At 62.3% G+C, this 27,073-nt stretch overlaps 9 protein-coding genes across 9 annotated transcripts; 4 read left to right on the forward strand and 5 right to left on the reverse strand.

The window, feature by feature from the left end:
- Positions 1–1,405: 1,405 nt before the first annotated feature.
- Positions 1,406–3,609, forward strand: F751_4905 (Acetate kinase; the record flags this gene model as incomplete). The annotated part of the gene is made up of 5 exons (XM_011401006.1): positions 1,406–1,558; positions 1,771–2,162; positions 2,413–2,513; positions 2,731–2,829; positions 3,134–3,609. The coding sequence occupies 5 exons, from the start codon at positions 1,406–1,408 to the stop codon at positions 3,607–3,609; spliced, it is 1,221 nt and encodes a 406-aa protein (XP_011399308.1).
- A 569-nt stretch (positions 3,610–4,178) lies between these two features.
- Positions 4,179–4,699, reverse strand: F751_4906 (hypothetical protein; the record flags this gene model as incomplete). The annotated part of the gene is made up of 2 exons (XM_011401007.1): positions 4,179–4,355; positions 4,529–4,699. The coding sequence occupies 2 exons, from the start codon at positions 4,697–4,699 to the stop codon at positions 4,179–4,181; spliced, it is 348 nt and encodes a 115-aa protein (XP_011399309.1).
- A 139-nt stretch (positions 4,700–4,838) lies between these two features.
- F751_4907 (WD repeat-containing protein 89-like protein) lies at positions 4,839–8,939 on the reverse strand (the record flags this gene model as incomplete). The annotated part of the gene is made up of 8 exons (XM_011401008.1): positions 4,839–5,102; positions 5,302–5,436; positions 5,579–5,855; positions 6,071–6,255; positions 6,988–7,319; positions 7,496–7,651; positions 7,936–8,333; positions 8,719–8,939. 8 exons carry the CDS (start codon positions 8,937–8,939, stop codon positions 4,839–4,841), a joined length of 1,968 nt encoding a protein of 655 aa, XP_011399310.1.
- F751_4908 (hypothetical protein) lies at positions 7,618–8,283 on the forward strand (the record flags this gene model as incomplete). Its single annotated transcript, XM_011401009.1, has 1 exon — positions 7,618–8,283. One exon carries the CDS (start codon positions 7,618–7,620, stop codon positions 8,281–8,283), a length of 666 nt encoding a protein of 221 aa, XP_011399311.1.
- Positions 8,940–9,534: 595 nt separating the features above from the next.
- F751_4909 (Peptidyl-tRNA hydrolase 2, mitochondrial) lies at positions 9,535–10,521 on the forward strand (the record flags this gene model as incomplete). The annotated part of the gene is made up of 4 exons (XM_011401010.1): positions 9,535–9,624; positions 9,715–9,789; positions 9,968–10,135; positions 10,360–10,521. 4 exons carry the CDS (start codon positions 9,535–9,537, stop codon positions 10,519–10,521), a joined length of 495 nt encoding a protein of 164 aa, XP_011399312.1.
- Positions 10,522–10,654: 133 nt separating this feature from the next.
- On the reverse strand, positions 10,655–12,026 carry F751_4910 (putative protein S-acyltransferase 17; the record flags this gene model as incomplete). The annotated part of the gene is made up of 4 exons (XM_011401011.1): positions 10,655–10,927; positions 11,174–11,328; positions 11,509–11,621; positions 11,932–12,026. 4 exons carry the CDS (start codon positions 12,024–12,026, stop codon positions 10,655–10,657), a joined length of 636 nt encoding a protein of 211 aa, XP_011399313.1.
- Positions 12,027–13,446: 1,420 nt separating this feature from the next.
- Positions 13,447–20,487, forward strand: F751_4911 (ALG-2 interacting protein X; the record flags this gene model as incomplete). Its single annotated transcript, XM_011401012.1, has 18 exons — positions 13,447–13,584; positions 13,673–13,776; positions 13,987–14,114; positions 14,266–14,461; positions 14,851–14,927; positions 15,903–16,036; positions 16,160–16,686; positions 16,893–17,100; positions 17,330–17,604; positions 17,876–18,003; positions 18,171–18,283; positions 18,535–18,617; positions 18,784–18,900; positions 19,081–19,165; positions 19,300–19,419; positions 19,645–19,860; positions 20,135–20,227; positions 20,410–20,487. Coding segments are annotated over 18 exons (2,820 nt in total), but the record flags the coding sequence as incomplete, so codon positions are not given.
- Positions 20,488–21,463: 976 nt separating this feature from the next.
- Positions 21,464–23,599, reverse strand: F751_4912 (Ornithine carbamoyltransferase, chloroplastic; the record flags this gene model as incomplete). The annotated part of the gene is made up of 6 exons (XM_011401013.1): positions 21,464–21,546; positions 21,766–21,868; positions 22,055–22,330; positions 22,554–22,610; positions 22,776–22,890; positions 23,151–23,599. 6 exons carry the CDS (start codon positions 23,597–23,599, stop codon positions 21,464–21,466), a joined length of 1,083 nt encoding a protein of 360 aa, XP_011399315.1.
- A 305-nt stretch (positions 23,600–23,904) lies between these two features.
- Positions 23,905–26,656, reverse strand: F751_4913 (Putative acetolactate synthase large subunit IlvX; the record flags this gene model as incomplete). Its single annotated transcript, XM_011401014.1, has 9 exons — positions 23,905–24,082; positions 24,254–24,393; positions 24,614–24,840; positions 24,991–25,138; positions 25,290–25,400; positions 25,569–25,699; positions 25,886–25,973; positions 26,064–26,479; positions 26,575–26,656. 9 exons carry the CDS (start codon positions 26,654–26,656, stop codon positions 23,905–23,907), a joined length of 1,521 nt encoding a protein of 506 aa, XP_011399316.1.
- Positions 26,657–27,073: the final 417 nt, after the last annotated feature.

Consider the following 27,073-nt stretch of genomic DNA (forward strand, 5'->3'; position numbering starts at 1 on the left):
GGGGGGGTGTTTCAAAATCAGACACACGAACTGGCAAGGCGTCCTACTGGGTATGAGGCATGTTTGACTGCAAGCAGGTGAAAGAACTGGACCGCATCAAGGCATGAAGCAAGACCACAAATTGCCCCCGGAGTGCTGCCTCCTTCAATCCACCACCTACCCTGTCCATGAGCTCATCGAATCTTCCCAGGGTCAACAGGCGCTTTGCCTCCTCCTCTGCCACGCCATACATGCTCTCAGAGGGGTCCTTCAGACCCATGGCGTGCTTCATCCTGGGTGGCGAGGCCATGAGGAGGGAGTGTGGGGACTCGGCACAGGCAGGCTCTGCCAAGCAACCTCAGTTCGCGGGGTGCTCATCAAGAAGAGGCATGCCAGCCACGTCAGAGGCGGCCAGGGCCGGGCATGGGTCCCAGTCTCGATTCATGTAACAAAGCAGCAGGGCGGCATAGCAAGGTTCTAAACACTGCATGGCGACTCCCAGCATAACTCACAGTGCGACGTGCTTAGGCTCGCCGGTGTACCGGGACGCTCCATTCAGGGGGTTTGCCCCGATGGGCTGGAAAAATCCAACATGCGGCGTCTGGCGCTGAAAGTAGTCCAGGAGGCCCAGCAGCACGGGGGAGCTACCTTGGAGCGCGGACACGTTTGTGCAGAAGACGGTGTCAGCGTCGTCTGTCAGGCTGCCGAAGGCGGCACGAGGACACTGCCACCTCGGATGCCTACAGCAGGTACAATATATAGATCATGGTTTGAATGGCGCTAGGAGCATCACAGTACGCGAGTAGGTGCATCAGGCCGGTCCATGGTCGCCAAGCATGCATGGGCTACGTGCGTGGGCAGGGCCATGGCGAGGCCGATGCTTACCAAGGGGAGGACAACGCACGGCGAACTCCCCTGAGAGATGCGACGGGAGGCCGCATCCTGAAACACCAGAACTCCTGGCTTCTGGGGTATCGGTGAACAGTCTGTCGAAAAAGATCGAGGATGCGTGCCGAAATCTGACCTGCAGCTCTAAAGTTTCGTTCCCCGAAGGCGCACGATGATGAGATCAGATAGCGTTGAGAACAAAACCCTTTTCCTAGCAGATTTTGACAATTGATCAAGGTTGCGTGCGCATGCGGCGGGCAGACATATAGTCGAGCAGCCACGAGGGAGGGAGGGTGGTCATCTCGGCAACCGGCTCACGCGACCCACGTGCGTGTGCATGTTGCATGACTACACACTACACATATGTAATTCTCTTTTGGTTAAATCGATGAGGCTCCTTTCAGCGACTGTTTCCTTACTTCCTCGCCTTGGATGATTCAAAGCGGTGTGCTCCATTATCTTGCATAGAGACTGCATGCACCGCCCTCCTTTCACCTTGCCCCCCCCTTGAGAACCCCAGAGACCGCGGGCCCGCACGATGGCGCCCGCAAAAAATCTGACGATGGTTATGAATGCGGGCAGCTCGTCCCTAAAATTCAAGGTGTTCCAGGCGCTAGGCAATGGGGAGTTGGAGTCCCTCGCCTCCGGACTGTGCGAGCGCATCGGCGACACTGCCAACTCTAGGATGAAGGTAGGATGGGTATACGATCTGAAATCTGCGTCGATTTTCAAGACTCTGTCCTCGTCGTGCCGTGCATGATCGCCGATCTCACCCCACGTCATCTGCCCTCGGTCATGTAGTAGCGGGTGTCGTGAGATCATGTGATTTGGAAATGGTACCCAAGGTCTCGATGAATCCCTCGCCCACGGACCCTTCACCAACACCCCCCCCACACCTGGCAGGCCAAGACGGCGGAGGGCGGGAGTGTCACCCTGCAGGAGGGCTTCAGCGACCACCAGGACGCCCTGGGGCTGGTATCTCGCTTCCTGGCAGACACCTTTTCCTCCAGCTTTACCCGCAGCGTGCACAGCGTGGGCCACCGTGTGGTGCATGGCCTGGACATCAGCGCCCCGGTCCTCATCGACGACGGGGTGAAGGCCGTGATCGAGAAGGCTATCAGCCTGGCCCCGCTTCACAACCCCGCCGGCCTCCAGGGTATCGAGGCTGCAATGGCCACCTTCCCCGCGGCCCCCCACGTCGCCGTGTTTGACACCGCCTTCCACCAAACCATGGCCCCCGCTGCCTACATGTATGCCCTGCCCAAGGAGCTGTACGATGAGCAGGCAGTCAGGAGGTGAGGCGTTCATTATCCTCAAGAGGATGTGGAGGGGAGGGGGGGAGGGGGTTGTCGCCAGTGTCTGTGAGTGCAGGAATGGTGAGGTGTGCTGCGGAGTTGGCTGGGACCCCGGTGGGTTGCCTGGGGCAGCAGGCCTGCACCGATTGTACACAGATCAAAGTACCTTTATTCAGAACCTTGTCAAACAGCTCCTGCCAGCACAAGCGTATCGCAGTAACCCACGAGCTTTCACATCCACCCACACCAGGTATGGTTTCCACGGCAGCTCCTACAAGTACCTGGTGCCACGGGCAGCCAAGACCCTGGGCAAGCCCGTGGAGAGCCTGAATGCCATCATTTGCCATCTAGGTATGCAGCGCGGGGAGAAGGGAGCCCCGGGGGGGGGCGGATGAGGATGAAGCTGCATGCATGGGTGGATGCCGGGGAAGTGAGTGACTCCACATTCCGTCCAGCGGCACCAAATGAAGATATCATAGTGCATGAAGAACATGGAAACTTGCCGCATGCAATACAGCATTGGTCAGTGACCCCTGCCTCTCTGTCCTCCTTTTTGGTTTGCGTGCAGGGGCTGGGAGCAGCATGTGTGCTGTGCGCGGCGGCCAGTCAGTGGACACTACCATGGGCCTGACTCCGCTGGAGGGCCTGGTCATGGGCACCCGCTGCGGTGAGCTGGACAGGGGTGGGGACAGCTGGAGGTGTGGCTTGTGCTGGGCGGGACATCGGGGGAGCGCGACGATGAGATGGCCCGTGTCCACACTTTAAATGGAACCAGTTGAGATTGTGCCCGAGTGCCGCAAGTCTCAAAGATGATAGCACCAAAATGCTGCCACCACTCATATGATGCAACACCCATTTGTGGCTCTGCGCTCTCGCCCATGCCGTTCTAGCAGCATCGAAAACGAGCTTTAATGCACGATGCCAACTTGCTGCTCTCCACTGCTTCACCCACTCATCACATCCCCTTTCAGGCGACATCGACCCTGCCATTGTGACGTATCTGTTGGGCCAAGGCCACTCCGGGGCGGAGGTGGATGCGCTGCTGAACAAGCGGAGTGGGTTCCTGGGCCTGACCGGGCACTCCGACCTGCGCGCTGTCATCGACGGCGCGGCAGCCGGCAGCGCCCCCGACCGGATTGCGCTGGACGTGTGGCGGCACCGCATCCGCAAGTACATTGGCGCCTACGCGCTCCAGATGGGCGGCCCCCTGGATGCCCTGATCTTCTCCGCCGGCATAGGGGAGAACAGCTCCATCCTGCGCGCCTTCCTGCTGGAGGGGCTGGAGTGGTATGGCATCGCGCTGGACGAAGAAAGTAATAAGGCGGCCGTGGACGGGGTGGCGGGCAACATCACGGCGCCGGGGGCAAAGGTGCAGGTGCTGGTGATTCCCACGGATGAGGAGCTGTCCATTGCGGAGCAAGCCATAGAGGTCGTGGACCGCACCTGACCTGGTTTGGACGTGCTGCAGGGACCCCGCTCAACGGTGCAGGAGCATCTGGCTGTCAGGTTTTCCGTCCCTGGCACCGTCCTCTGCCCTACAGACTCTCGGCACTGGCACGACAGGGGCTCACGAGGTTTCGACCTTTTAGGTCTGCTGCCCTGGTGATGGACAGCAAGGGGGCACACCATGCCCTGGCGCACCAGCATGCCTGCTCTGCGCTCTGCCTTGCCATGGAGTCTTGAAGCTGCCCATGTGCGACGTACCGTAGCACGCGCTTCACTATTCCTCCATGTGCGGCATGCTGTTCCCTGGCCGCCATCGGTTTCCGAAGGTCTGGTCAGCATGCAGTAGAATTGACGATCACAGCACCCTTTAAACTGATGGACGTGGACCAGCACAGGAGGGGTGCTTGTAGTGCTGTGTCGACATGCAGACTCCATGCCACGGATTCCGCCACGCTCCACCCCCCAAGCCATCATCTCAACCATACAGTCACCCTCTGCACCACGCTCGTTGTGCATTTCACGTCACACAGCTTTGAGCATAGACAAGGAAGCATGCACGTATGAGCACGTTCACAGGGACAGGCCCGCAGAACCCCCACCCCTGTGGGGAGACAGTAGCGCATACTCGCCGTCCACCCAGGACTCCACATCCCTCAGGAAAACGCCGTATGCCACGGCCTCCAGCACAGCGCGGCGCTGTGTCCCCACTGTCAGGGTCAGGGTCTCCACCTTGCCGTCGGCCACCGCCTGGGGGTTGATGCACGGTGTGGGTTGAACAGACCAATGGATGGGGCGGCGCGGGAGCGCAGCTCGCTCCTTCGCACACTGGGGTGGCGCACAGCATCCCAATGCCACCTGCCCCGGCCCTACAGCGCTAGCAAAAACTCCAAAATGAGCTGCGCACCAAGGAACGAGCTCACCTTTTGCACGCGCTCCATGAGGTCGTCCAGGGAGGCGATATCCTTGCCCACCGCCTCCTGCATCTGGCGCTGCAGCGCCTTGGGGTCGCCAAACAGTGCCTTGGTCTGGCGCTCCACCAAGGCGCCGCCCTCCTGCGTCACCAGCCTGCGCTCGGTGAACAGGCGGAACATCGAGGGGGAGCATGATTGAAGATTACTTCATGCCGGAGGCGGGGCGCCTGGACGTCAGGCCGGGGAAGGCCAAGGATACACAACAGCTGCAGCCATTGGTGCTATGCATCCAGCAAGGTAAGGAACGCCCGCAGTCTGTTTACCCCGCCATGAACAATCCTTCTGCCTCCCCAGTCCCCACCCACTTGGCCATGTCCAGCATCGTCTGCTGGTCAAACGACTCAACGTAGCGCCGCAGCGCACCCTTTGTCTTCTTCACCAGGGCCGAGGTCGGCGGCGGCTGGTCGGCGGGCGGCCTGTCGCTGCTGGCTGCCTCACTCTCCTCTGCCGGCTTGGCAGCCGCGGCGTCGCTCCCTGGAACCTCAGGGTGGGGCGTGGCACCTTCTGGCAGCCCGTCGTCCGCCTGCAGGTCGAGAGTATGGGAGGGGGGCTGCTGTTGAGGTGATGTCGGAGACCAGTGTTGAGCATTCTGGCAACCTGAACTACACGAGCAGTCAGAAACACACGTCTTCCCCTAAATCAACCGGCCACAGCATGTACAGGCGGAGCATTCAATACCAGGGTGTCCAACCGCCCTGCGATCCAGACTCCACAAAACACACCGCGGAGAAGAGGCGTTCAAGCCTGGCCACAGCTTCCTCCTGGCTCTCCGGCAGCATGTCCAGCGACTTGGCCAGCTGGAAGCGGGTGTCCACCCTCCGCAAGAAGTACCCAAAGAGCACCGAGGCAGCGTAGACCTGTCATGGCAGGGTGTGTTTGATGATCATTCGGAGCCTGAGCTGCTGCACCGCCCTCGCAAGCCAGAGCCTGAGCTTTGCAGCCCCAAAATGTCACGTTAAAGTCAGGGTACGCGCCACACCACCCTCCACTAAGACACACCTGGGCGGCCTGCAGGGCGGACATCTTGATCTTGGTGGCAGCGTAGGCCATTGAGGCGGGCCCCAGCACGCCCAGCACGTGCTCCTTCACCATGTCCAGCGCCTCGCGCGAGTGCACGCCCTCGGTCAGCGCGCGCAGTGTGTCGGAGCTCTCCTGCACCTCCTCGATCCGGGGCAGCATGTCCACGCCCAGGTCCCGAAACTTGCCCAGGATGCAGACGTACATGAGGTCCTCCACCGCGCGGCCGCGCTCTGCACGCTGCACCTCGGCCATGCGCCTGCGAGGAAGAAAAGGAGGGGGGTTGAGGTGTGCGTGAGCGTGCAAATCAGCAGGGATAGGGGAGGTCTGGGCCACGGAGCCCGCAAGGAGATAGCTGATACTGGCAAGGCAAGAGGGTCGTGGTATGAATGGTCACGATTAATCGCTCTGCAAAGGTATAAAAGCACGCAGAGCATGTGCAGGCAGCGAGCCATTCCTTTGCACCCCCTCTACCTGGACAGAACCAGATCTGTGGAGGTGCTGCTCGTGCCCTCCCCACTCTCGCTGGCCTGGTCCTTCTCCTTTGCCTCCTGGAGCAGGCTGAACTGCCGGTCCACAGTCTCTTGGAAGAGGTGGGGCTGTACAGACAAGTAGTACGAGGCCATCTCTCCCAGGGACGTGGTCGGTGGGGAGGGAGCCTGGGAGAGGGGGAGGGTGGTCATAAGGCAGGGCAGGCATCATAGATGGGACGGAAAATAGTTTTGCATGCACACGAAAGGATGGTGCCCAGGACATCGTCCTCCTGAAATCCATCACTGTGCTCACCAGGGCTTTCGGAGCGGGGTTACCGTCGGGCGAGTCGTCTGCCGCGGCAGCACACACCACCTTTCCGGCCCTCTCGTTCCTCATGGTATGCAATCGTCGGGCCAAGGCCTTCTGGCTCGCATCATGGGGGGGCCGCGCCCGGAAGGGCGCACCACGCGTCAATGCCACCGGCCTGGTGGCAGCGGTGGGCAGAATTGCATGCATGGTCACAGCGCCTGGCATGGATGTCAAGCCTTGCACGGATACAGTTGATGAGCTTCAATCTAGACCACAGTGCAGGGCAATTGGGCATCGTACACTGCACCCACCCCTCAATCTGAGGCTGACGCCCTCGGCGACGCGCGCGCGAAGAGAGGCTTCCCGAGCTTCCCTGGCCTCAATTTTGTGGCTTTGAAGGCGCGGGACCGTTGGCGGGTGCTTGAGATGGTTACACGCAGATTAGACACTCGGCAACCTGCATCCCACACATTCCACAACCCTCTGTTCGCAGATGGGATTCAGTAGGGGCTGGTCCGCCGCGTGTGCTGCGGCGCGTGCTTGGAGCCCCGCCCCGGGGCGGGGAGCGCGGCCGGCCCCACAGAGCCAGCACCCTGGCTGGAACTCACGCCATTCTGCGTCAGGTCCCACAGGCACACCCGTGCGTCCTCACCCCCCGTCACCACGCGCCCCCCGCCCAGGTGCAGGGCGCACCGCACGATGTCTGCGTGCCCACCGGCCAGCACGCTCAGCGGCGCCCTGAGGGGAGCCACGGCATCCGAGTCCACGACGGGGTAGATGCCCAGGCCGCCCTCCAGGCTGCCCCCCATCAGACCCAGCGTCTCGGAAGCTGCGTCGTAGCTGCAGCCCACCAGGTATGACACGCCGCCCTCGAAATCGGGTGTCAGCGCGGACAGCTGCGCGCGAGCGTCCGCGACGTCGGCCAGGGAGCCCTGGCCACCTGAAGCGGGGCAGGGAGGCACTATACTCTGGTGCCACACAGCGTCTCTGGCGGGAGCTGCCTTGCAGGTACAGAGAGGAACGGCACAAAGACTTTCGCCCCAATATGTTGAGAGCACCATCCATCCAAACACCACACAACCGCACTGTCGGGAGCCCACCAGCCAGGTTTCTCACCTCCGCCCTCCTCGTTGCAGGCGGCCTGCCACTCCCATAGGTGCAGGGTCTCGGTCCCGGTGGTGCACCACAGCTTGGTCCCCCCCTGTCCGTACCACCCCGTGGCCGCCACGGCATTGTCGATGTTGAGAGCCGCCTGGAAGCTCTCGTCCTCGTCTGCGTGGTGGAGGGGGGTGGAGGGTGGGATGCAGTCGAGGAGTCTGGCCCTTGGAGAGACACGCATGCTAATGCCTGCACGTTTGCTGCACCAGCCGCTTCCGGGCAGGGAGAAGAGGGCAGCTCGGCCAGCGCATCATCTGCACACACCCCACGGAGCCGACCGCCTGTGGACCTGGGGGCCGGGACGTCCCACCGCCAAGCCCCCCACAGGCAGGGCAGGTGGTGGATCCCATACACCAGCGTCAACCAGCCAGCCCCCCACCACACACCCTGCCCCTCACCCAGTCCCGCCGAGAGGTCAAACACGGCCAGCAGGCCGTCCTCCGACCCGGAGACCAGGGCCGCCGGCGCGTCGGGGTGCAGCTGCACGGCGGTCACGTCCTGGGCGTGTGTGTCACCCCAGTGCGCCATCTGGCGCCCCGACCGGGCGTCCCAGAGGGCCAGGTTGTCCGCAACCCCGGCCGCCACCAGCGTGGGCCCCACGGCCACGCTCAGCGCCTCCCCCCGGCAGCCGGCCCGGAACTCCTGCGCCACGGCGCCGGCCCGCAGGTCCCAGGCCCGCACCACCCCGTCCCCGCTGGCGGTGTACAGGGCTGCGGGGCTGTGCGCCGCGCTCACCATGCCCGTGATGGAGTGCGTGTGGGCCTTCAGGTCGCCGGTGAAGCGCAGGCCCGAGGCGCTGCGGGGCGGGGGAGGGCAGGAGGCTGAGGTGTGGCGTGTGGTGCAGGTGTGTTGGGAAGAGTAGGAATCCCGGGGCCTGGCGGAATTCCTTGCATGGTTTGGGTGCCTCAAGGGCCAGGCAGGCCGACAGCCACTTGGAGGGCACGGAGGATGGTGTGTCTGGGGCAGCGGGGCCAAGCGTGCACGCATGCTTAGGGGAGGCCATCGGCAATGCACATGAGTGGGGGTGCATCAGGTCTCGTGATGAAGGAGGAACCTCGACATTTCACCATGAGATGATGGGTGTGTGGACAGCAGCCTTGCATGTTGGGGCATGCATCCCATCCTTGTTCTCGACACATCCTCCCGAGGACGCATCCCTGAGCCCCCGCATCATGACTCACTCTGTGGAAAAGAGCTTCACTGTGCGGGTGGAGAGGGCGGCAGCCACCACCGCCTCTCCGGGCGTTTGGGCCAGGTGTAGGACGTAGCACTGGTCCCCCGGAGCATAGTCGGTACGAACTGTGGCCAGACACTTGGCTTTACCGGGGGGGTGGGAAGGGCCGGCGTGCGAATTGGAGAACTCCCTCTCACCCCCCTCGTTGCTTCCGTGCCCAACAGGCATCGCGGACACGGGCCCACCGACTTGGGTCCGACAGGGTACAGACCCAAGAGCAGAACCTCAGCAACAAAATGTATACAGATTAGCGGTCTGTTCAAACCAGCACGCCTGATAGGTCCCGAACGTTGGTTTGTTCCAGGGCGCGAGAACGGCACTGGCGATGCAACCCCGACGACGGACTGGGAGTGCGCAGCGCAGAATTGACCACGTAGCCAGGCGAAATACCATCTAGAGCGGGGAGGGTCAACAAAGAACAGGACACCTAGAAAAAGACAAAAGTAATACTGCAGTCGGCTGCTCTACCACTGAGCTAACGACCCAACCCACTTCAGGGCCGTATCGGGTTTGAACCAATGACCTGCCGATGACAAGCATTGCTAATCCCCCAGTTAGGGGGCCAATTTCGCACATGAAACTTTCTGCCATTTGCACGGTATATAAACTTCGTGAGCTGTGTGCGAACGTTTTGCGCCCAAAACTCTCAAGCCAATCATTCTGCTGCCTTCATGAAGCGCAACATGTCATCACAAACGGCTTGAGTCCGCTTCTCAATACCCTGAGCATCGCATCTGGCCCACGCATCCCTGCATCTAGCTCGATGGCGCGGTTGTGGGACGTCTCCATCCGCTTCGGCTGCGTCCTGCTGGGCTTTACATTGCGACACGTCCTTGACAGACTCTTGAAGATGGTAGGCTGATCGGTTGACTGGCCGGAACTTCGCTGGGAGGGAGTGGATCGGAGCTCTGCAGTCTCACAGCCCACCTCGAGCCTCCTGCAGGACGAGGGCCCGGCGCGCGGCGGGGATGCCTCAAGCTACGCTCAGCACAGCGAGGAGCACAAGATGGTTCTAGTGGTGCGTGCATCGGGCTTGGGATCGGAACGGGGTCCATCGGACTCCTGCATGAGGACACATCGCTTGCATGTGTCGATGATCATATGCTGGGACCTCCTGGCGGCCAGCTGCACTGGACTGCATGTGCAGGGAGGACGATGAATGCCTTGGCGTCCATACCCCTGTATCTTTGCTACAGGTCAACGATGAACTGAAGATGGGCAAAGGGAAGATAGGCGCTCAGTGTGCACACGCGGCTGTCGGCGCGGTGGAGCTGGCCACCCTCCGGGCGCCGCACGCCCTGGACGCATGGGAGAGCAGGGGCCAGGCCAAGATCTGCCTGCGCGCCGATTCGACTGCAGCCCTGGTGAGGCCGCAGGGCGTGCGGGGCGTGAGTGGGGCGTGAATTGGGCAATGCATGACCCCATGCCTGGCGTGTGTGCCGGGGTTGCTGCCCCACAGGGGGCAAGGGTCTTCCAGGGTGATTCTATTCCACCACTCGTCATGAGGACACATGGGGTAGTCCAGAAGTTTCCCACCCATGCAAAGCCCACTCATCCAAGAACTCCACCCTCTTGCCACCACCATCAGCTGGCGCTGGGGAAGAAGGCCAGGGCAGCTGGCCTGGTGACATACACAGTGCAGGACGCAGGGAGAACGCAGGTGGCGCCAGGATCCAGGACGGTGCTGGCCATCGGCCCAGCACCCCGCACCGCCTTTGACGCCATCACAGGGCACCTCAAGCTCCTCTGAAGCCCGCTGTGGTGCTCTGTCGATGCTGTTGTGATGAGTCTCTGAGCTGGTCACTGGGAATTGTGGCAGGCATGCCAGGCACCAATGCCAACCGGCACTCATCACTGGCGAGAAACCAGAAGGGCAGCGCACGTCAGCACAGCTTGGAGTCCTTTGCGCAGGGCACGCGGGGCACGAGTGCATCCAGCAGGTTGCGCCCCGGCCCCCAGTCGTAGGCGTTGTCGGGAGCGAGGTCCAGGTGGAGGCCGGCCGGGTCGAACGCCGCCTGCCGCGCCAGGTCCTTGCGCAGCGCCCGCCACTTGGATGCCTCGTTGGTGGTGGTCCCGTTGAGGGTGAGGAAGATGTGGTACCCCAGGAAACCTGTGAGCACCCAGCCCATGACGCCCAGGAAGAAGGTGAGGCAGAACTGCAGTGGTTGGGTGTGTTGGAAGGCAGGAACTAGGGGCCATAGTGTTGTACTATCATGCACTCGACTGAGTGCGACCTCGCCCAGTGTTCTCCAGGGTGTCCTCGTGCACGACACAGCCCTCCACTGGCATTAGAGGCCTCGGAGTGATGCGCTCCAGCGCAGTTCGGGACGAGCATGGCTCCTTCCCACCCGTGCGCCGTTGTACAACAGCATAGCACGATCCACCCATCCGCGAAGCCCCACCTGCACCGGGTAGCGCTCCAGTACGTATCGCAGCGTGGTGAGCGCGGAGTCCGAGACGTACTCCAGACGCCCAGAGCCCCGCCGTACCCTGGCCAGCTTCCACGCGCCTTCGACACCCATGTGTCCATGCATGATCCTGGCCCCCAGCACAGCGCCTTGGGGTGCGAGGGTGGAGGAACGGGCTGGCTGGCTGGGACACAGCCTGTCGCATGCCCTGCAAGCTGACCAGGTGTGCGTCACTCGCAGCACATCGCCAGGCACAGCCTGGCCAGAGAGCAAGGGCCCTGGGCCAGACACCTCGCATGCCGATGCAACACGCCAGCCAGCACGCGTACCATAGATGCAAATGGCAGCAGTGGATGCCAGGAAGGCCAGGAACCATCGCAGGTTCCGGGTGCCGATGCAGGTGTTCAACCAGATGCAATGGTGATCCATGCGCCCTATGCACCTGGTAGAGAAGAGAGAGCAGGGTATGGCACAAGTGTGTACACCTGGCCGCCACGTGGCGGGCAGTCCTGCTTGTATACAATGTCCAGCAAGCTCCGAGTTGCTGTTGCATCACGCAGACCGAGGGAGCCCCATGCTGCGGCTATAAACCAGTTCCCAGCCTACAATGAAACACACTATGTGGTGCTCCTGCGACGCCGTGGCCCAGCCCCAGCACATACCTGTTGCACACCCGACAGTGCTTGCTGCGCGCAGGTTTGGGGATGTTGCAGGTCGCACATGTGCGGGGCTGGTACAGGACACCATCTAACCTGTACTGCCGACTGTACTGCTCCACATTCTCGGGTGTGACAATGCCTGGGTCAGTCCAGCTGGCCAGCACAAAGAACACAAGGGACGGCATCATGGTGAGCGTTCCGCTCCATCTGGTGGTGTATAGGAGCGGAAAGGGGGGTGTACAGTTGCGCAGAGGTCATACTTTGCCTTTGTGCCAGCAAATCATCCCCCAAGCTCTCTACTAAAGAGGTTGCGGCGTGAGATGTCCTCGAAACACCCCTCTCACATGTGCCAGGCTGGGACGGTTGGGAGAGGAAGCAGGCTGAAGAAGTACTTGCAGTAAGAGTAGAAGGCCGCGCCAAAAAGAAGAACAAACAGGCCTTGCACGGCGGGTGTCGGTGTCTCGCACAGTACGGTGATACAGGTTTCGAGGCCCGTCACGGTTCGATCCAATACAATCCTACGTGCCGTTGCAATGAGACCATTGTGTTCCTCTGTTGTTCACGTTGTGACAGAAGGACTCCCCTGAAACTCACCTGGTAAGGTGCAGGGCCGCTCTTGAGCAGGTGCTCCGTACCGTCCTTAATGGCATGCCCACGTATGGTGTGAGCGTGATCTTCGTATTCAGAGTCGAGTTTCAAGCGTGGGGTAACTCGATCGGTCCTTTGAGTGAAACCACCAGGCGATCCCACTTCGTCCATTCTTCATCCATGTGTGACTTGCGAGACTGCGCCCAGGCGGACAATCTGGCAATGCCGGTCGACGTTCTGGTGCAACATATCATCTGGTCATGTCGGGGAAATCAATGCTCTGGGTGCATTCATAATTTCAGTGGCTGCATGGTAGTATGAGAGACGATGCTGCCAGCCGGCAGTGGTGTTACCGAGCCATGTTCAGCTGCCATCATGCGCATGCAAGGAATGAGAGTCCTATCTAGCTCGTTGGATGGGACTCTGGGAATCTACTTAGCATGCAAGGTCTGCTCGCTTAAAGGGCGGGACAAACTCCTCGTATTCTTCGAGAATGGATGCGAGAGTCTTCCGAGCCACATCGCCGTCCTCCGATTGCAGGCAGACAAACTTGGCAGATACTCCAGCTTGGACCCTCCACCTTCACGGACACTTGGATGGTGGCATTACGACTAATCAGACAGCGGAGGGGGTCAATTGGAATGTTCCTGCATGCTGAGGCCGGGAAGTCCTTGCGATCTTCGCAAAATATCTTCGGGGGAAGAAAGGAAGATCCGCTGCGATTTTCTGCTTCGACGGGTCAGCCCCCGAGCGAAGCTCCGGTCTTAATGACGGCCTGCACAGCGAGAGTTCTCGCCCCCATCTTTTGTAGCGTAATAAGCTTTAGCGTCTTAGCTTGTTGACGCACCTTCTCATCGCTTCGAGTTAGCGGTCACACTTGTTCTGCCCCTCGCCGTGCCTCGGGGTCCTTGTACGCGGGCGCCGGTTGCTGACGCACGGACACTAAGATGTCGTCAGGGGTGGACACGGTCTGCTGCCAATCTATCGCCGAACTCACGCTTTCTGTCCCCACCGTGCGAACCTCCCCCGCACCCGCGGCTGCGTCCTTCGGCCCTTGCCTTCCAGTATGCTTGGCAACAACACATCTCCCCCAAGTTGACGCAACTCTTCGGGCGCCTGGCTGCAGAACCGGAGGCGACGAATCTGGCTCTGGCTCAGGTGCGGGTCTTGGGTTCAGGCGATCCCGTGTGATCCTTCCCAGGTTCCGCGGGCACGAGCGTAACCAGCCCCTCCTTACTCATCTCAGGCATGGACATACCTCCCGGTCCTGACTGAGGGCAGCAAGGCCCTTAAGACTGCAGAGATGTGCTTGACCAACCACCAGCAGCTCATCGACTTCCAGATGCAGTGGTAAGGGGGCGGTTTGAGGGAGACTGGGATGGAGCGAATTCCTCACTGTGAGGAGGCTGGGCTAGCTCGTTTTGGCGTGAATGGTCTTGTAAACGAACCCTTTCGTGCGCAGCCTGAGTGAGGAACGCAGGTTCTTTCTTGAGCCTGGCGGTCCGGCCACTTCCGCTCTGGGGCCGTGGTCTCATCCCTACCTCCTCCAACCCTGCGCAGCCGCAACACGGGGGTGCAGCTGGGCTTCCTGGGACCCATGGGCAAGGTCTGGGAGAACGGATCTGTGCAAGTCGTTCAGGGCGCGGACTCGCTGCCCTCCGAGTGCCACCCGCGCGACCGCCTGAAGGGTGAGCGGACGCAAGGAGGAGGAAGTGGGCGTTGGCATAAAGTGGACGAGTGAACTGGACGAGGACTGTTGGTTCCTCCCCCCCCCTGAAAAGCGCCCAACCATCTGTACCGCCGCTGACTGGCCGCCCCTCCACCCTTCACGCACCCCAGGCGCTCTGTTGGAGAGCATCGCCGAGATCATATACATCCCCATCTACGACACCGCGGCGACGGTGTCCGGCGGCGTGCTGGCGGTGCTGGAGCTCATGGTCTCCTCAGATGCGCACGACCCGCAGGTGGTGGCCAACACCATCGCCTGCGTGGCCCGCATCCTGGATTCCCTGGCCCTGCACCTGAGCTCCTCCGGGTCTGGCGCGCCCTGCTCGCTTCCGGGGTCGGGGCCGCCCAGCCCCACGCCCACGGACCGCGTGGGGTCCACCCGGCGCGGCCTGCCCCCCGTCATGCGGGTGTCGGCGCCCGCCGCGCCGCAGCCAGAGGCCGCCGCCGCCGACGGCCAGGCCCGGCCGCCGCGCAGCTCTTCGGCGGGGCGCATGCAGCGCACGCGCTCCCTCCTGGTCATCCGCCCCCTGCTCTGCTGACGGGCGCGGCCCTGCGTTGGGCGTCGAGGCCCTGACCCCCCCGGCGCTGAGGCCGTCGATGCGAGGCGCAGGGACCCTTGCTCTGGCCGACTTCCCGGCCACGCCTACCACACTGCTCTCTCCTCCCCTCCCCTCCCCCGTGATGGGACTGAACGAGATCCACGGGCGAGTGCTGCCCCTGGCACAAGCACCCCGCCCAGCTGGCCGCCCGCGCCCGCGCGCTCAAGCCCCGCCGTGAGCGCGATAGTACCCCGCCACCGCCTGTGCGTGGCAGAGGCGCTACCAGGCGGGGCATGCGCCCCGAGCTCTGGCCTGCGCCTGAAGCCCCCGCCGCCCTCCCCGCCCCTGCTCCGGGTCGATGGCTTCCAATGCACCTGAAATTCGTCTTCGTCCTCTCCCTCTGGCTGGCTGGCGGTGGCACGTATGCAAGGGGTGTGGCGGAGCGTGTGCGCGTCGGTATGCATGCCCTTTCTCGGGGTCTGGCCGTGCGACTCCATGCTTCACCCACCCACCCTGGCTGCCTGAGCCCCTCCAGCCCTCCGTTGAATCCCGTCTAAACCTCCTTACCCGTCTTGTTTCATGTTCCAGCCGGTGCGGATCCAGTCTTCCTCACAGCTGCACCCAGGGCTCAATCTGTACCCCTTTCAGGGCCGCGAGGAGGACATCCCCCCTCTCCTGCGTGCATGCCCCACCCTCCATACTATCCCAATGTTGGCCTTTATCTCTCCTCTGCGGCGACTGGGACGCCCCTTGTTCCAGGCACTGATTGACCTGTGGAGGGATGCAGCGTGGAGGGGGGGGGCCTCCCACCCCTCCTGCATGCCTGTGTCCCACCACCAGCATCGTATGGAGACTTGCCCCCAAAACTAAAGTCAATGACCCCCTCCTGGTTCCTTTTGTTGGGACGTGTCACCCTTCCAATCTGTTTTTTTGCCAGCACTTGGCCCCTTTGCGTGCTTCGTCATCCCAAGAGTGTCTATAATATGTGTGTCATTAAACCATGCACAGTCATTAAATCACGGTACACGAGGGAACCAGCATCGACTGCTAGCATGCGCAGCAGCCGGGAAGCCTCCTCACCCCGCAACGCGTTCGGACCACTGGGCACCGGGCATGTCGATGGAGGTGAATTCAGGCAATCGCTGTCCACCACTCTCACCTCGAAACCCATCGTCGTGCCCCCCTCCACCCTTGTGCCCGTGGCGAGAGGGCCGGATCACTTCTGCTTGACCCACGACGCGATGACCAGCACCATCCTGTTGGCGGTGCACTGTAAGAAGGGGGAGTCTCTGGACCTGAGAAAGGCTGTGAACACGTATGTGGCCGGCACCTACGGCGTGCAGGTGGGTGATCCGGGCGGGGGTGTGGCTGCTTGCAGGAGGGCCCTGTCTCACTCACCAGCCGGCCGGTGTGTTCCCGCGGCCCACGGCCTACTCCCATTCCCGGCACCTTACCCTCCTCCACAGGCGGCGGAGGAGGCTGGGGACGACATGCAGGAGATCCAGTCCCTGCGCGACGACATCGTCAACCTGTCCGGCTCCCTGCAGCACCTGCGCCGCACGCTGTCCAAGTACTACCGCATGCTGGCCCTGATGGAGTCGCGCTTCCCCCTATCCAGGTCTCAGGAGGGGGTCAACCTGACCTTCTCCTGGGCGGACGCCTTCAAGCCCTCCAAGCGCGCCGAGCAGGCCTCGCTCGACTTCGAGCGCGCCGCCATCCTGTTCAACCTCGGCGCCGTGGCCTCGCAGCAGGGCCTGGCCTGCGAGCGCCGGTCCGAGGCGGGTCTGCGCGAGTCGGCGCGCGTGTTCCAGGAGGCGGCGGGCTACTTCGCGGCGCTGCGGGAGGGGCCGTGCCTCAGAATTGAGCGCCCCGCGCCCATGGACCTGACGCCCGAGGCGGCAGACATGCTGTGCCACATGATGCTGGCCCAGGCGCAGGAGTGCGTGTTTGAGAAGGCCGCCGCAGACAGGAAGAGCCCGGCGCTGCTGGCCAGGTGAGTGTGGTTGGGGGGAGAGCTTTCAACAGGGAGTGATACTGCGAAGCATCCTGGTGGTGGGGCCGCTTTTGTAGTGGACATGCGCTTGCTCTGATGCCGGCTCAGACGCTTTACAGAGAGCATCGTGCAGCTGCCGGTAGGCCAAGCGTGCTGGCAGCCACTTCCGAGCCGCCCTCACCGCACGGAAACAACCAACCCCACAGGCTGTCCAAGCAGGTGTCCAGCTACTATGACGACTGCTCCCGCCTGCTGACGTCCGCGCCCCTCACCTCCCACTTTGACAAGTCATGGGTGGCGCACGCCGGGGTCAAGTCCATGCTGTACGATGTGGAGGCCATCGTGCAGAGCAGCGCGGCCCTGGCCGCCGCCGACCCTCTCGCCGGGGTGGCCCAGGAGATTGCCCGTCTCAAGGTGATTGGGGCGGGAGGCCGGGGGACGAAGTGAGGGAAGGGCGCCATAAAAGCCTGTAACGGGTCTGATGAGGGATTGAGTACGGTGCCGTGCAGCGCAGTTGTCCTACCCATGGCCGTGCCTGTATGGCCGTCAGGTCTTGTGTGAGTGGAACTGCGCACGTCAGGGTGTCCCCTGCACCATCGATGGGCCTCACGACACTGTTTTCCCTTGCCCCCGCCTGCGCCAGGCGGCCCAGATCGTGCTGGCCCGGGCGCGCAAGGACGCCAAGGCCACCAGCAAGGAGCTGCAGGAGAACGTGGCCGCCAAGGAGAGCCAGGTGGCGCAGCGGCTGGCCAAGGCCGAGCGCGAGAACGCCACCGTGTACTTGCAGCGCGTGCCAGCCGAGGCGGACCTGCCCCCCATCGCGCCGGCCTCCCTGGTGAAACCAGTGGCGCCCGCAGACCTGGAGGCGGTGGACGACGAGGTGAGAAACCTCTTCTCCTCCGTCATCCCAGACGCCAGGTGGGGCTGGGTTCCCGGGGAGGAGGGAGGGCCAGGTGCCCGCGGACCGCAGGGTGTGGGGTACGCTCTGGCCAGTGAAGCGCCAGGCCCTTGCTCCTTTAAGCAGTCTCAGCTGTGTCTTCTGGGTGGCACTCTGGTCTGGCATGGACCAAATCTTGCATGCCCCATGCCAGCCGGCCATTGTCTACATAGAAGTCCTGGTGGGAGGACTTGGTCGCTGCGCCCGCACCTGCCGCTCAGGCTCCCTGTGACACTCCTCTCCAACGCGCAGCGCCAAGGCGCTGTCTCGCTACACAGACATGGTGGACATCGTGATCCGGAAAGCCACGGAGGCCCTGGACGCAGCATCCGACGAGGCGCGGCTGCGGCTGAGGGAGTGGGACCTCCCCGAGGCGAGTGGTGACCGGATGAGGGGGGCGCTGTCTCGTGGAGAAGGGCTGATGTGCACGTCTGGAGCCCGGGAAAGGAGCATGGCCGGCCTTGCATGCTCATGTCGCCGCCACCCCCTCTCAGGAAACTGGTCCGACTTCCATCGCCCCCTCCTCCCCACCGTCAGGCCCTGCAAGCCCTGGAGGCCGGCTCCGTGGCGGCGCTACCGGATGCTGTCCGCGCCGAGCTTGAGGATGTGGAGCGGAGTGGGGGCCTGAAGCACCTCCAGGAGGTGGCCCAGCAAGTGAAGGTGTGGGACAAGGGATGACATGCGTACCATGGGAGGAGGCCAAGGCGTCCCTGGCAAGCACGGACGGGGATCGTGATAGTGGGGGAGCCATCTCAGGACTGGTGGTGCCATCTTCCGATGCAGCTTTTAAGATTTTGCCTTCGATGGTTGACTGCATCCGCAATCCAAACCTGCTCCTCCCATCTCCCAACCCTTGGGCCCGTCTGGTCGTGTGCCAATGCCACAGCCCTTCCCTCCCCGACCGCCTCCAGGAGGTGCGCCGGGTGGCGGTGGAGGAGCTGCAGGCGGTGGCGCGGGACCTGGCCAACGAGGAGGCCGACGACGAGCAGCTGAGGTGCGCGGCGCAGGGGCGCGTTGATGGTGGGGCCAGGTGCGGGCTGCATGCGTCTGGGGCACGCCGCGCCGCGCACTGCTCGGACGCAGGCACTCCCGTCGACCGCATGGCTGGAGCCGTGGCCCAGGCCCACCTCCCAAACACCCCAAGTCCATCCTGCTCCCAGGGCTCACTACGGCTCGCGCTGGAACCGCGCACCCAGCTCGCAGCTCACGCGGGGCCTGCGCGACAGGGTGGCGGGGTACCAGTCCAACCTGGCGGTGGCTGGGGAGAGCGACTCCAGGTGCGTCTGGCCCCCGGGACGCGGCGGCACAAGGATCACCCTGGGTTGGGAGGGATGCATGTGTCGCCGGTCCCTGCACCTGGCTGCAGCCAGGCCGGGCTTCCCCCCGCTGCCTGCACCATCCTGGTCCTCGTGCTGGCGCACACTCGACAGCTAACCACTCGTCGTCCCGGTGACCAGGTTGGAGCGCCGCCTGGCGGGGGAGTCTGCGGCCTTTGCTGCGCTGGGCATCGAAGCCGCCGCTGCAGAGATGCCGCGACTCCAGGTGGGACGTGCGCACTCGGGAGGGCATTCTGGATGAGACGGCCCCCCTGCTGTCTTGAACCACCTGGCAGTGGGGACCTGTGTCCATCTGGTCGCTCCTTGAAACCCCATGCAACCTCCACTCCCCGCCCCAAGGCCCCGATGCTGAGCGTGGACAACATGGGGCCTGCTGCTGCAGTCACAACGCTGCGGACGGCGCTGGAGGGTCTGGACACCCTCAGCGCCCAGCGCGCCAGCCTGGAGGAGGGGCTCAAGGTGTGTGCATGTGCGACAAGGGCAGTGGGGTGGGCGGGCAGGAGTCTGGATTGATTGCAGGGAGGCAACCTGAGTTGCCAGGCCCGTCATGTTGCCGCTGTCGGGATGGCCACACAGCGCGGGACGGTCCGCGCTCAGTATGTTTGCACCTGAGCTTGCAGTGCCGCTCAGGGAAGAATATCTGGGACTCTCAGTCCCAACATTGCCTTCCCAATCCCCTCCCAGGAACGCAAGCAGCGGGACAACGTCCTGCCCAAGCTCCTGGCCGCGCCACGGGATGCTGAGGCGCTGTTCAGGGAGGAAATCAAGAAATACGACGACCTGGTGGACGAGGTGGACGCCAATGTGGCCAAGCAGGGCCAGCTGCTGGCAGCCATCAGGCCCGCGCTGGCGACCTACAAGGCCGACTACGGCTACGAGGACTGGAAGCGGGCCTGCAACGTGAGTTGAGAGGGGGCACTGCAGGGCTGGAGTGTGCGCAGGCAGTGTGTGTGTTGTAAAGGTGGTCATGCATGATTCAGTCGCAGGCAGCATTCCGGGCGTGCTTCAGTGTACAACAGCTCGACAACCTCAGGGGTGTCCAGGTTGTGGAATGGCACGCACAAACTCTGGAAATTCTCCATGCCTTCTTCCCAGCAAGGCCATACACTGCATCGCAATGTAAATAGACCACTCACCCTGTTCCCGTCTTGTGCGTGCTGTCTCACATTCCCAGGGTGCTGCCGCGGGCATCAGGCAGCAGTGTGCACGCTTCAAGGAGCTGCAGGACAACCTGGCAGAGGGCCTGAGATTCTACATGAGCCTGCAGGTGATTGGCTGCTGCTTGGTTCATGCTGGGGTGGTCCTACCTTGGGCATTGCCAGCATGGCAGGTACCAGAGGGGCATTGCAATGCCGGGCGGCAACAGGGCCTCCACGTCGCTCCAGGCGTCGTTCAGGCTGCCTCTGCGACCCCCCTCCCCACCTCTCCTCGTGCTCTTGCCCGACACAGGAAGCCATCGCGCAGCTGCGCCAGCATGTCGGGGATCACATCCTCACACGTCGTATGCAACGGTGCGGGAGCGAGTGAGCATGCATGCACTGTCCTTTGGATTGCACAGTTGTGTTCATTTTCACGAGGGCGTGTTGTACTGACTTGGCCATGGAATTTGCAACATATCCTGGGAATGTGGTGTACCGCACCAATGGGCCTCCTTTTCCAGTTCCTCACACCATCCCCTTCCCCCATAATGCAGAGATGAGATGGTGGAGGAACTGCGGCGCGTGGCAGAGTCGCAGCGCCTCTCCAACCAGATGTCAACGATGCAGCTCGGGCCACAGCCACCCCCACCTCCCCCCTCACAACAGCATCAAGGATCCCAGGTCAGTCACGTGGGGGCTCTGGCACTGCCAGGAACCACTGGGCAGCTCATGTTGGGATCAGTTCAAGTGACAATGAGCAGATAGGGCATAGGGCAGACAGCTGGTTCGCCACGGTGCATATGTTTTGCAGTGCATGCTTACAAGCCCCACCTCACGCCTGTTCCCTGGGCACTCCTCCACAGGGACAGTACCCTTCGGGCCCTTATCATCAGCAGTACCCCAGCAGCAATGCCTATGCTGGGCAGCAATCGCAGCAACAGCAGGGGTATCAGCAGGGTGGCGGCCCCGCAGGACCCTACCCTTCTTTCGGACCCCTGAGCTCCACCCCCCCACCGAGTCAGGGGGGTGGGTACAGCGCCCCAACTCCTCCATCGGACTGGCAGAGCCAAGGCCCACAACAACAGCAGCAGTACAACACCTATGGCGGCGGGAGCGGTGCATCCTCCACGCAACAGCACCAGAACCAGCCGCCGCCTTCCTACGGTAACCCCATGCAGGGGTCCGGCGGGCATGTGCACAATTTGGGCACCTACCTCAGTGACGTCTTCAGGAAGTGATGCGGGCCCTGCGCCTGGCCGATCTCGACCACTGCCTGCCCCTGTCCCTGGGAGCATGATTTTACAGCGTGGACTGTTGGAAAGCATATCTTCTCGGAGCAGGGAAGCCGCAATGACGGTCCAGGCTCAGGACAGACCCATGGCATGCAGCATGATGCCATTTTGGGCATGCATGCGGTTTTCTGCCTCGTCGAATACAATGGAGTACTCTGCAAGATGATAGAGGGTGGGGTGCAGTGTTAGTCTGGCATGGGAGGACGGTGAAAGTCTGGATGCACCGGAGAGTTACGGCAACACACGTTGGGTCAGCAGGCCACGCGTTGAGTAGTCTCAGAGACAACTTTGTACCGTCCTGTGCACATACTGTCATGCAGTAGATCCAGCCCAGCAAGCATTCGCAAACACCCAACCCGTCCAGGGATGCGCACCTGCCTCCATTACGCCGTCTGTGCATTCCACGCCACGCTCGGCAGGCAGGCAGTGCATGAACTTGGCCTGTGGACCTGCCGCCTTCATCATCTCCTCATTCACCTGGACAGGCAACATGTGTAGGGAGCGTTGCAGTTCTCTGTGGGCATGCTGGTGTGTTGACAGGGAGCCGACTGAGGTTGTCAATCCTCACAGCCTCACGTCCATCACAGACCAGAGTAGCAACGCACCAGCAGCACACCAAAACATCATGCACTCCTGATCCCCACCACCTCTCCAGCCTCATACCTGGAAACCCTTGAACTGACGCTTCCTCTCCTCCGCCTCCTCCTTCTGACCCATGGAGGCCCAGACATCGGTGTACACGATATCTGCGCCCTTCACCGCCTCAAACGGCTCGTGGCTTATGCTGATGGAGCTGACGCCCGTGGCCTGACAGAGCTCCCTCGTGGCCGGGTCGGGGGTGAAGCCCTCGGGACATGCGCACACAAACTCCATGGGGATGCGGGAGGCCAGCCTCATCCATGAGTGCACCATGTTATTGCCGTCGCCCACATACGCAATCTGCAAGAGGGGCGTGGGCATGTGCGTGTGTGGGAGGGCGGTCCGGTTTCAAGATGGCACTGGGGCCCTCCTGGCAGGATCGGCAGGGCGCTGGTGAAGTCATTGGCATGGTATCGCCGCAGCCTTGGGCATATCCCTTGCCGCCATCCCCGAATCGCCCAGGCTGTTGGCACATGGTGTTCATCTGCATCACCTCTTCGTAACCAATACTCCAACATGTCACCTTGAGGTTCTCAAGCCGTCCTAGATGCTCCCAAGCCGTCAGCATGTCTGCCATGATCTGCAATGGGTCCAGGAATAGCTGGTTTGGGGGCGCTGTCATCAACACCTCCCATGGGGTCTGCACCCCTTCGATAATGGGCTGCTGGTGAGTCAATGCATCGGTCAATCTAAAACAATTGATCGCCTCACACTTGCACAATGCGCAGCCCCCATTCTTGCCCACCTGGCAGGGGTGGTTGTAGTCTGTGAGGCCATTGATGATTGGGGAGTCGGAGTACTGGGCCAGGTCGATGAGATCCTGGTGCCCAAACAGGCGGGCCATGATCATCTCGTTGTACCTACAATCGTGGGAAATGAGGAGGGTGTGCAGCGGATGAGCGGTTCTGGTTCCTGGGAACGGTCCAATGGTACATCCCGGGAGGATGGCATCCTGCCGGCCGCTGGCAATAGAGAATTCATGAAAGGGCAGACTGGTGGCGTCTCGCTTTGCTGGTGTTGCAGTGTTAGCTCGCGGGCAACGCCCCAACTGATAATTGTAGACTCTTCGCCCTTGAGAGAGAACGAAAGAACAACGAGTACCGCTCCCATTCCCCCTTACCTGCATAGGACCCGGGCAATGTCCCTGGTTGGCTCACGCTTGCCCAGCTGAATGGTGTCTGGTCCCAGGTACACGGCATTTCCCCCCAGCTTGGTGAAGCCTGTTTCAAAGGACACCCGCGTGCGCATGCTGGGCTTGGTGAAGATCATGGCCATGGTCTTGCCCTTGAATGGCTTGAAGCTCTGGTCCCCAGACTTTAGGATTGCCTTGGCATCCTTGGCCGTCTGTAGCATGTGCACCAGCTCCTCCTTGGAGAAGTCGTCCAGGTGCAAGAAGTGTGTGCCCGAGGAAGGAGGGGACACATCCTTGCTGCTCCAGCTCTTTGCGGCGGCACGAGCCCGAATGTGGGCCGTACGCCGGCTTGGGGAGGCGGTGGGCCGGATGGGGGTCCCGAGCCCGAGCCGCTGGGACCGGGCACCCACCGGGGTGTAGGTGACGAGCATGGACATGGGGCGGGTCGCCTGTGGGACAGATGCGATCGATGCCACTTTGCTCGTAAAGGAGATTGGGTTTGACGCTGATTGCTTCGTAAAAGCGTGCCTGCCCTAGCATCACGTGGTGCGGACCGGGACGGATGGGCACGGCCCGCGCGCCCAGGCTGATCGACTGCCACATCAGGGTGAGCAACCCTACTCCTACACCCACCACGCGTGCATCGGACAATACCACGCCACATTCAAGTGTTGCAAGTCACATTCCTTGATTGCCTCTCAAGGAGCATATTGCTGTGCACACCGCCTGGCAGTGACTCAATCTACAGCAGGGCTTCGATGACCATGGGGCCGTCGCGCGCCAAGCCTACTTCTATTTGCCTGGCGAGTTCCTCACAGCTTCCAGCCTGCACTGCAGGCACGCCATACCCAGCTGCAAGAGCCACCCAGTCTATGTTGGGATGACCCAGGTCTGTTAGTGACCGCGCTGCCGGGCCGTTACTGCAGGGTGGGGATGGGAGGGGAGGACGACAGTGAAGGGTGATTTGGAAAAGAAATCAAGTATCTGGACCGTCCACTAGGCTCACATAGGAATTAATGGACGATCTGGGAGTCCTCCAGTGTTGAATTTATGCACCCGATACATGCCAATACCACCCACAGCATATTCACCTGGGTGCAATCCTCTGCTTGGCAAGCTCCAGTTTGAGGATGGCATACGTCCGATTTGCGCACACGATGGTCAGTACATTGAGCTTCTCGCGGGCCTGAGTCCAGAGACCCTGGGCGCTGTACAGCCCACTCCCATCCGCCTGTGTGTCGCGAGGTTTGCACGGGGTATTGGTGATCAAGGAGTGTGGGTGTGCCGGCCTTTTCCTCACAATGTGACGCGCACACAGCAGAGTGCAAAACGAGATGCTCTCAATCTCCACAATCCATTGTTTCAAGTCCAGTTCTTTCGTCTAGTCAGGCCCACAAAACTTCCCGTCCCAGAGCAGCCTCCCTCCTCCCTGCATCAGCAGAGCTGCCCACCTGAATATTGATGACACGACGAGCAGGGCACGCCATGGCCGCCCCAACGGCCATTGGGATACCTGCTCCTATGGCCCCGCCCGTCAGCGTGAGGTGTGAAAACTGTGGGCAGCCGGAGGAGGCTTCCCAGTAGGCAGTCCCGCTGGTGAGCGCCTCATCCACAACGATAGCACCCTCCGGCTGCAGTGCAGCGATGGTGGCACACATGGCAGCCGCGGTGAGACGGCCTGTCGATGTCGAGGGAAGGGGTGGGACTGTCGGAGCTTCAGATGTAGAGCCCGGGGTCAGAGGGGTGCTTGCACGCCATCGATGGCAGCACACCGGCATCGCCAGCCATCCTTTCGCCTCCCGGCCACCACCCTCCCTGCCCCACCCACCTGTGGGCAGCAACGGCCGACTCGTGCCGGCGAATACTCCCCCGCAGTTCTTGAAAGGCACGATGCGACCGGCCTGCAGTTCCATGCCTAGCAGCTTGAGTACCGTGCCAATGTGGGCGTCCCCGTCGATCTCCCACACGGCCTCCTCCTGAGCTTGGGATGAGTCGGGAAAGGCATGGATGCCACCCTTCCAGTGAGTGCGAGACCATCACTGCGCGCACGAGGTGGGCCCCAGTATGATTTTCATCGCCTTCCCCGGCCCATATACAACCAGGCTCCTACGGCCCCAGCCCACTCACGCTCTGCGTGACCAACTGACTGGGACCGCCCTCGTATCCAAAGTTGGCAACAGGGCGTCGAGCATCCACGAGTACCAGGGTCTCATACTTGCCCAGGGCCGCCGATGCTTCCTGCAGCGGTATGCGATCCAGCGCTTTGTGGGAGGAAGGATGCAGAAGACTACGAGCGTGACCATCCTGACTGTCACCTTGCCACAGAAGGGTTCCCTTAGTTCCCATCAGCAACCAGCTGCAGCGGACCTCTCCACACCACCGAGCCCGTGAGCCTCCCACCCTCACCTGGGGGAAGTAGGGCACACGTCGAAACTTTGGGAGACCATGGCCGCGGTCGACCCTGGCGAACGAATTCTCACACAGCAGGTCGGCCCCGGAGGCCGCTGCAATCTGGCCCAACAGCCGCAGCGCGCCCTCTGGGTGTGCGAGTGGGACGGATCGCGATGCTGGACCCGAGTCACGAGGTGACGGTCGATCATCACGGCCCACAGGGTCGAGCCAGTCCACCCCAGGCTGGCACGCAGAGGCAGGCAGCACCTGCCTCACCCTCCCCCGAACATGCATGACCATACAGACTGCCCGCCCGAGCCGCACCCACGTACCGGCATCGATGAGCGCCTTTCCGCCGCAGTAGATGCCCAGGCGTCCCCGGGATGCCGCCCTCATCGCAGCGGCCAGGTCCCTGACAAACTCTTCCGTCCCGGGGGGCGGTGCGGGCGCGGCGCCGGGCCCCGAGCCCTCCCTCCCCTCCCCCTTGACGCCATCCTCAGGCGCAGGCACCCTCGTCCAGGAGACGTCGTGCGGGACCACCAGGGTGGTCACCCCCCGCGCCTCCGCGGCCCGCTCGGCGAGGCGGCGGAAGTCCTCGCCCCCGGCCCCCGCGCGGTACACCTCCTCGCTGACCGTGCGCGCCAGGGAGTCGATGTCCATGGCCAGCACCGCGTCGGCGGGCTGGTGCCAGGTGGCCATGTCCCCTACCAGGGCCAGGGTGGGAGTGCGGGCCCGCCGGGCATTGTGCAGGTTGGCCAGGCCGTTGGCCAGGCCGGGGCCCAGGTGCAGCAGGGCCATGGCCGGCTTGCCCGCCATGCGGCCGTACCCATCGGCGGCCCCGGTGCATACCGTCTCGTGCAGGCCCAGCACCGCGCGGATGCCGGGGACCTGGTCCAGGGCCGAGACGAAGTGCATCTCGGAGGTCCCTGCAGCAGGGGTTGGGATCAGGGGGGTGGGGGGTTGGTGCGTGTTGCTGTTGGGATAAAAGCACACCGGTACCCGATGTGCGCTCCTGACCCACCTGGATTGGCGAAGCAGACCTCGATGCCCGCATCGCGGGCGCCTCGGATCACCGCTGTCGCCCCTGTCTCAGTACCAGCCATGATGGGAAGGTTGGGGGACCTCAGGATCTGCCAAGGAAAAGTAATGAACCGTTGTGCCCGATACGATCTGAAGAGCGGAGCTGCAGTACCGAGTCTCGCCGAGCTGGGCAGGTCAACATTTGGTCGCGGTGGCCCGGGACCCAGCGCAGCACGCCCCGCAGACACTTTCAAGTATCCCGCAGCTGCAGCTGCTCACGAGAGCAGGCAAGCCACATGTGTGGGCTTCGGGATACGAGACTCTGGCACATCCGAGCTACCTACCTACAGGCACATGGATTAGTCGATGGAAGTGATCTGAGACAAGTTCCCCGCCTCCAGTTTGCATCCATGGGAAAACCGGACGAGTACAAGCGGGGGGCCTGGACTACCGAGGCGAGTGACGATTGTTGCGAAATGTATCGTACGTTGCATCCATCA

The sequence above is a fragment of the Auxenochlorella protothecoides genome (genome assembly GCF_000733215.1).
Source record: "Auxenochlorella protothecoides strain 0710 unplaced genomic scaffold scaffold54, whole genome shotgun sequence".
NCBI lineage: Eukaryota > Viridiplantae > Chlorophyta > Trebouxiophyceae > Chlorellales > Chlorellaceae > Auxenochlorella > Auxenochlorella protothecoides.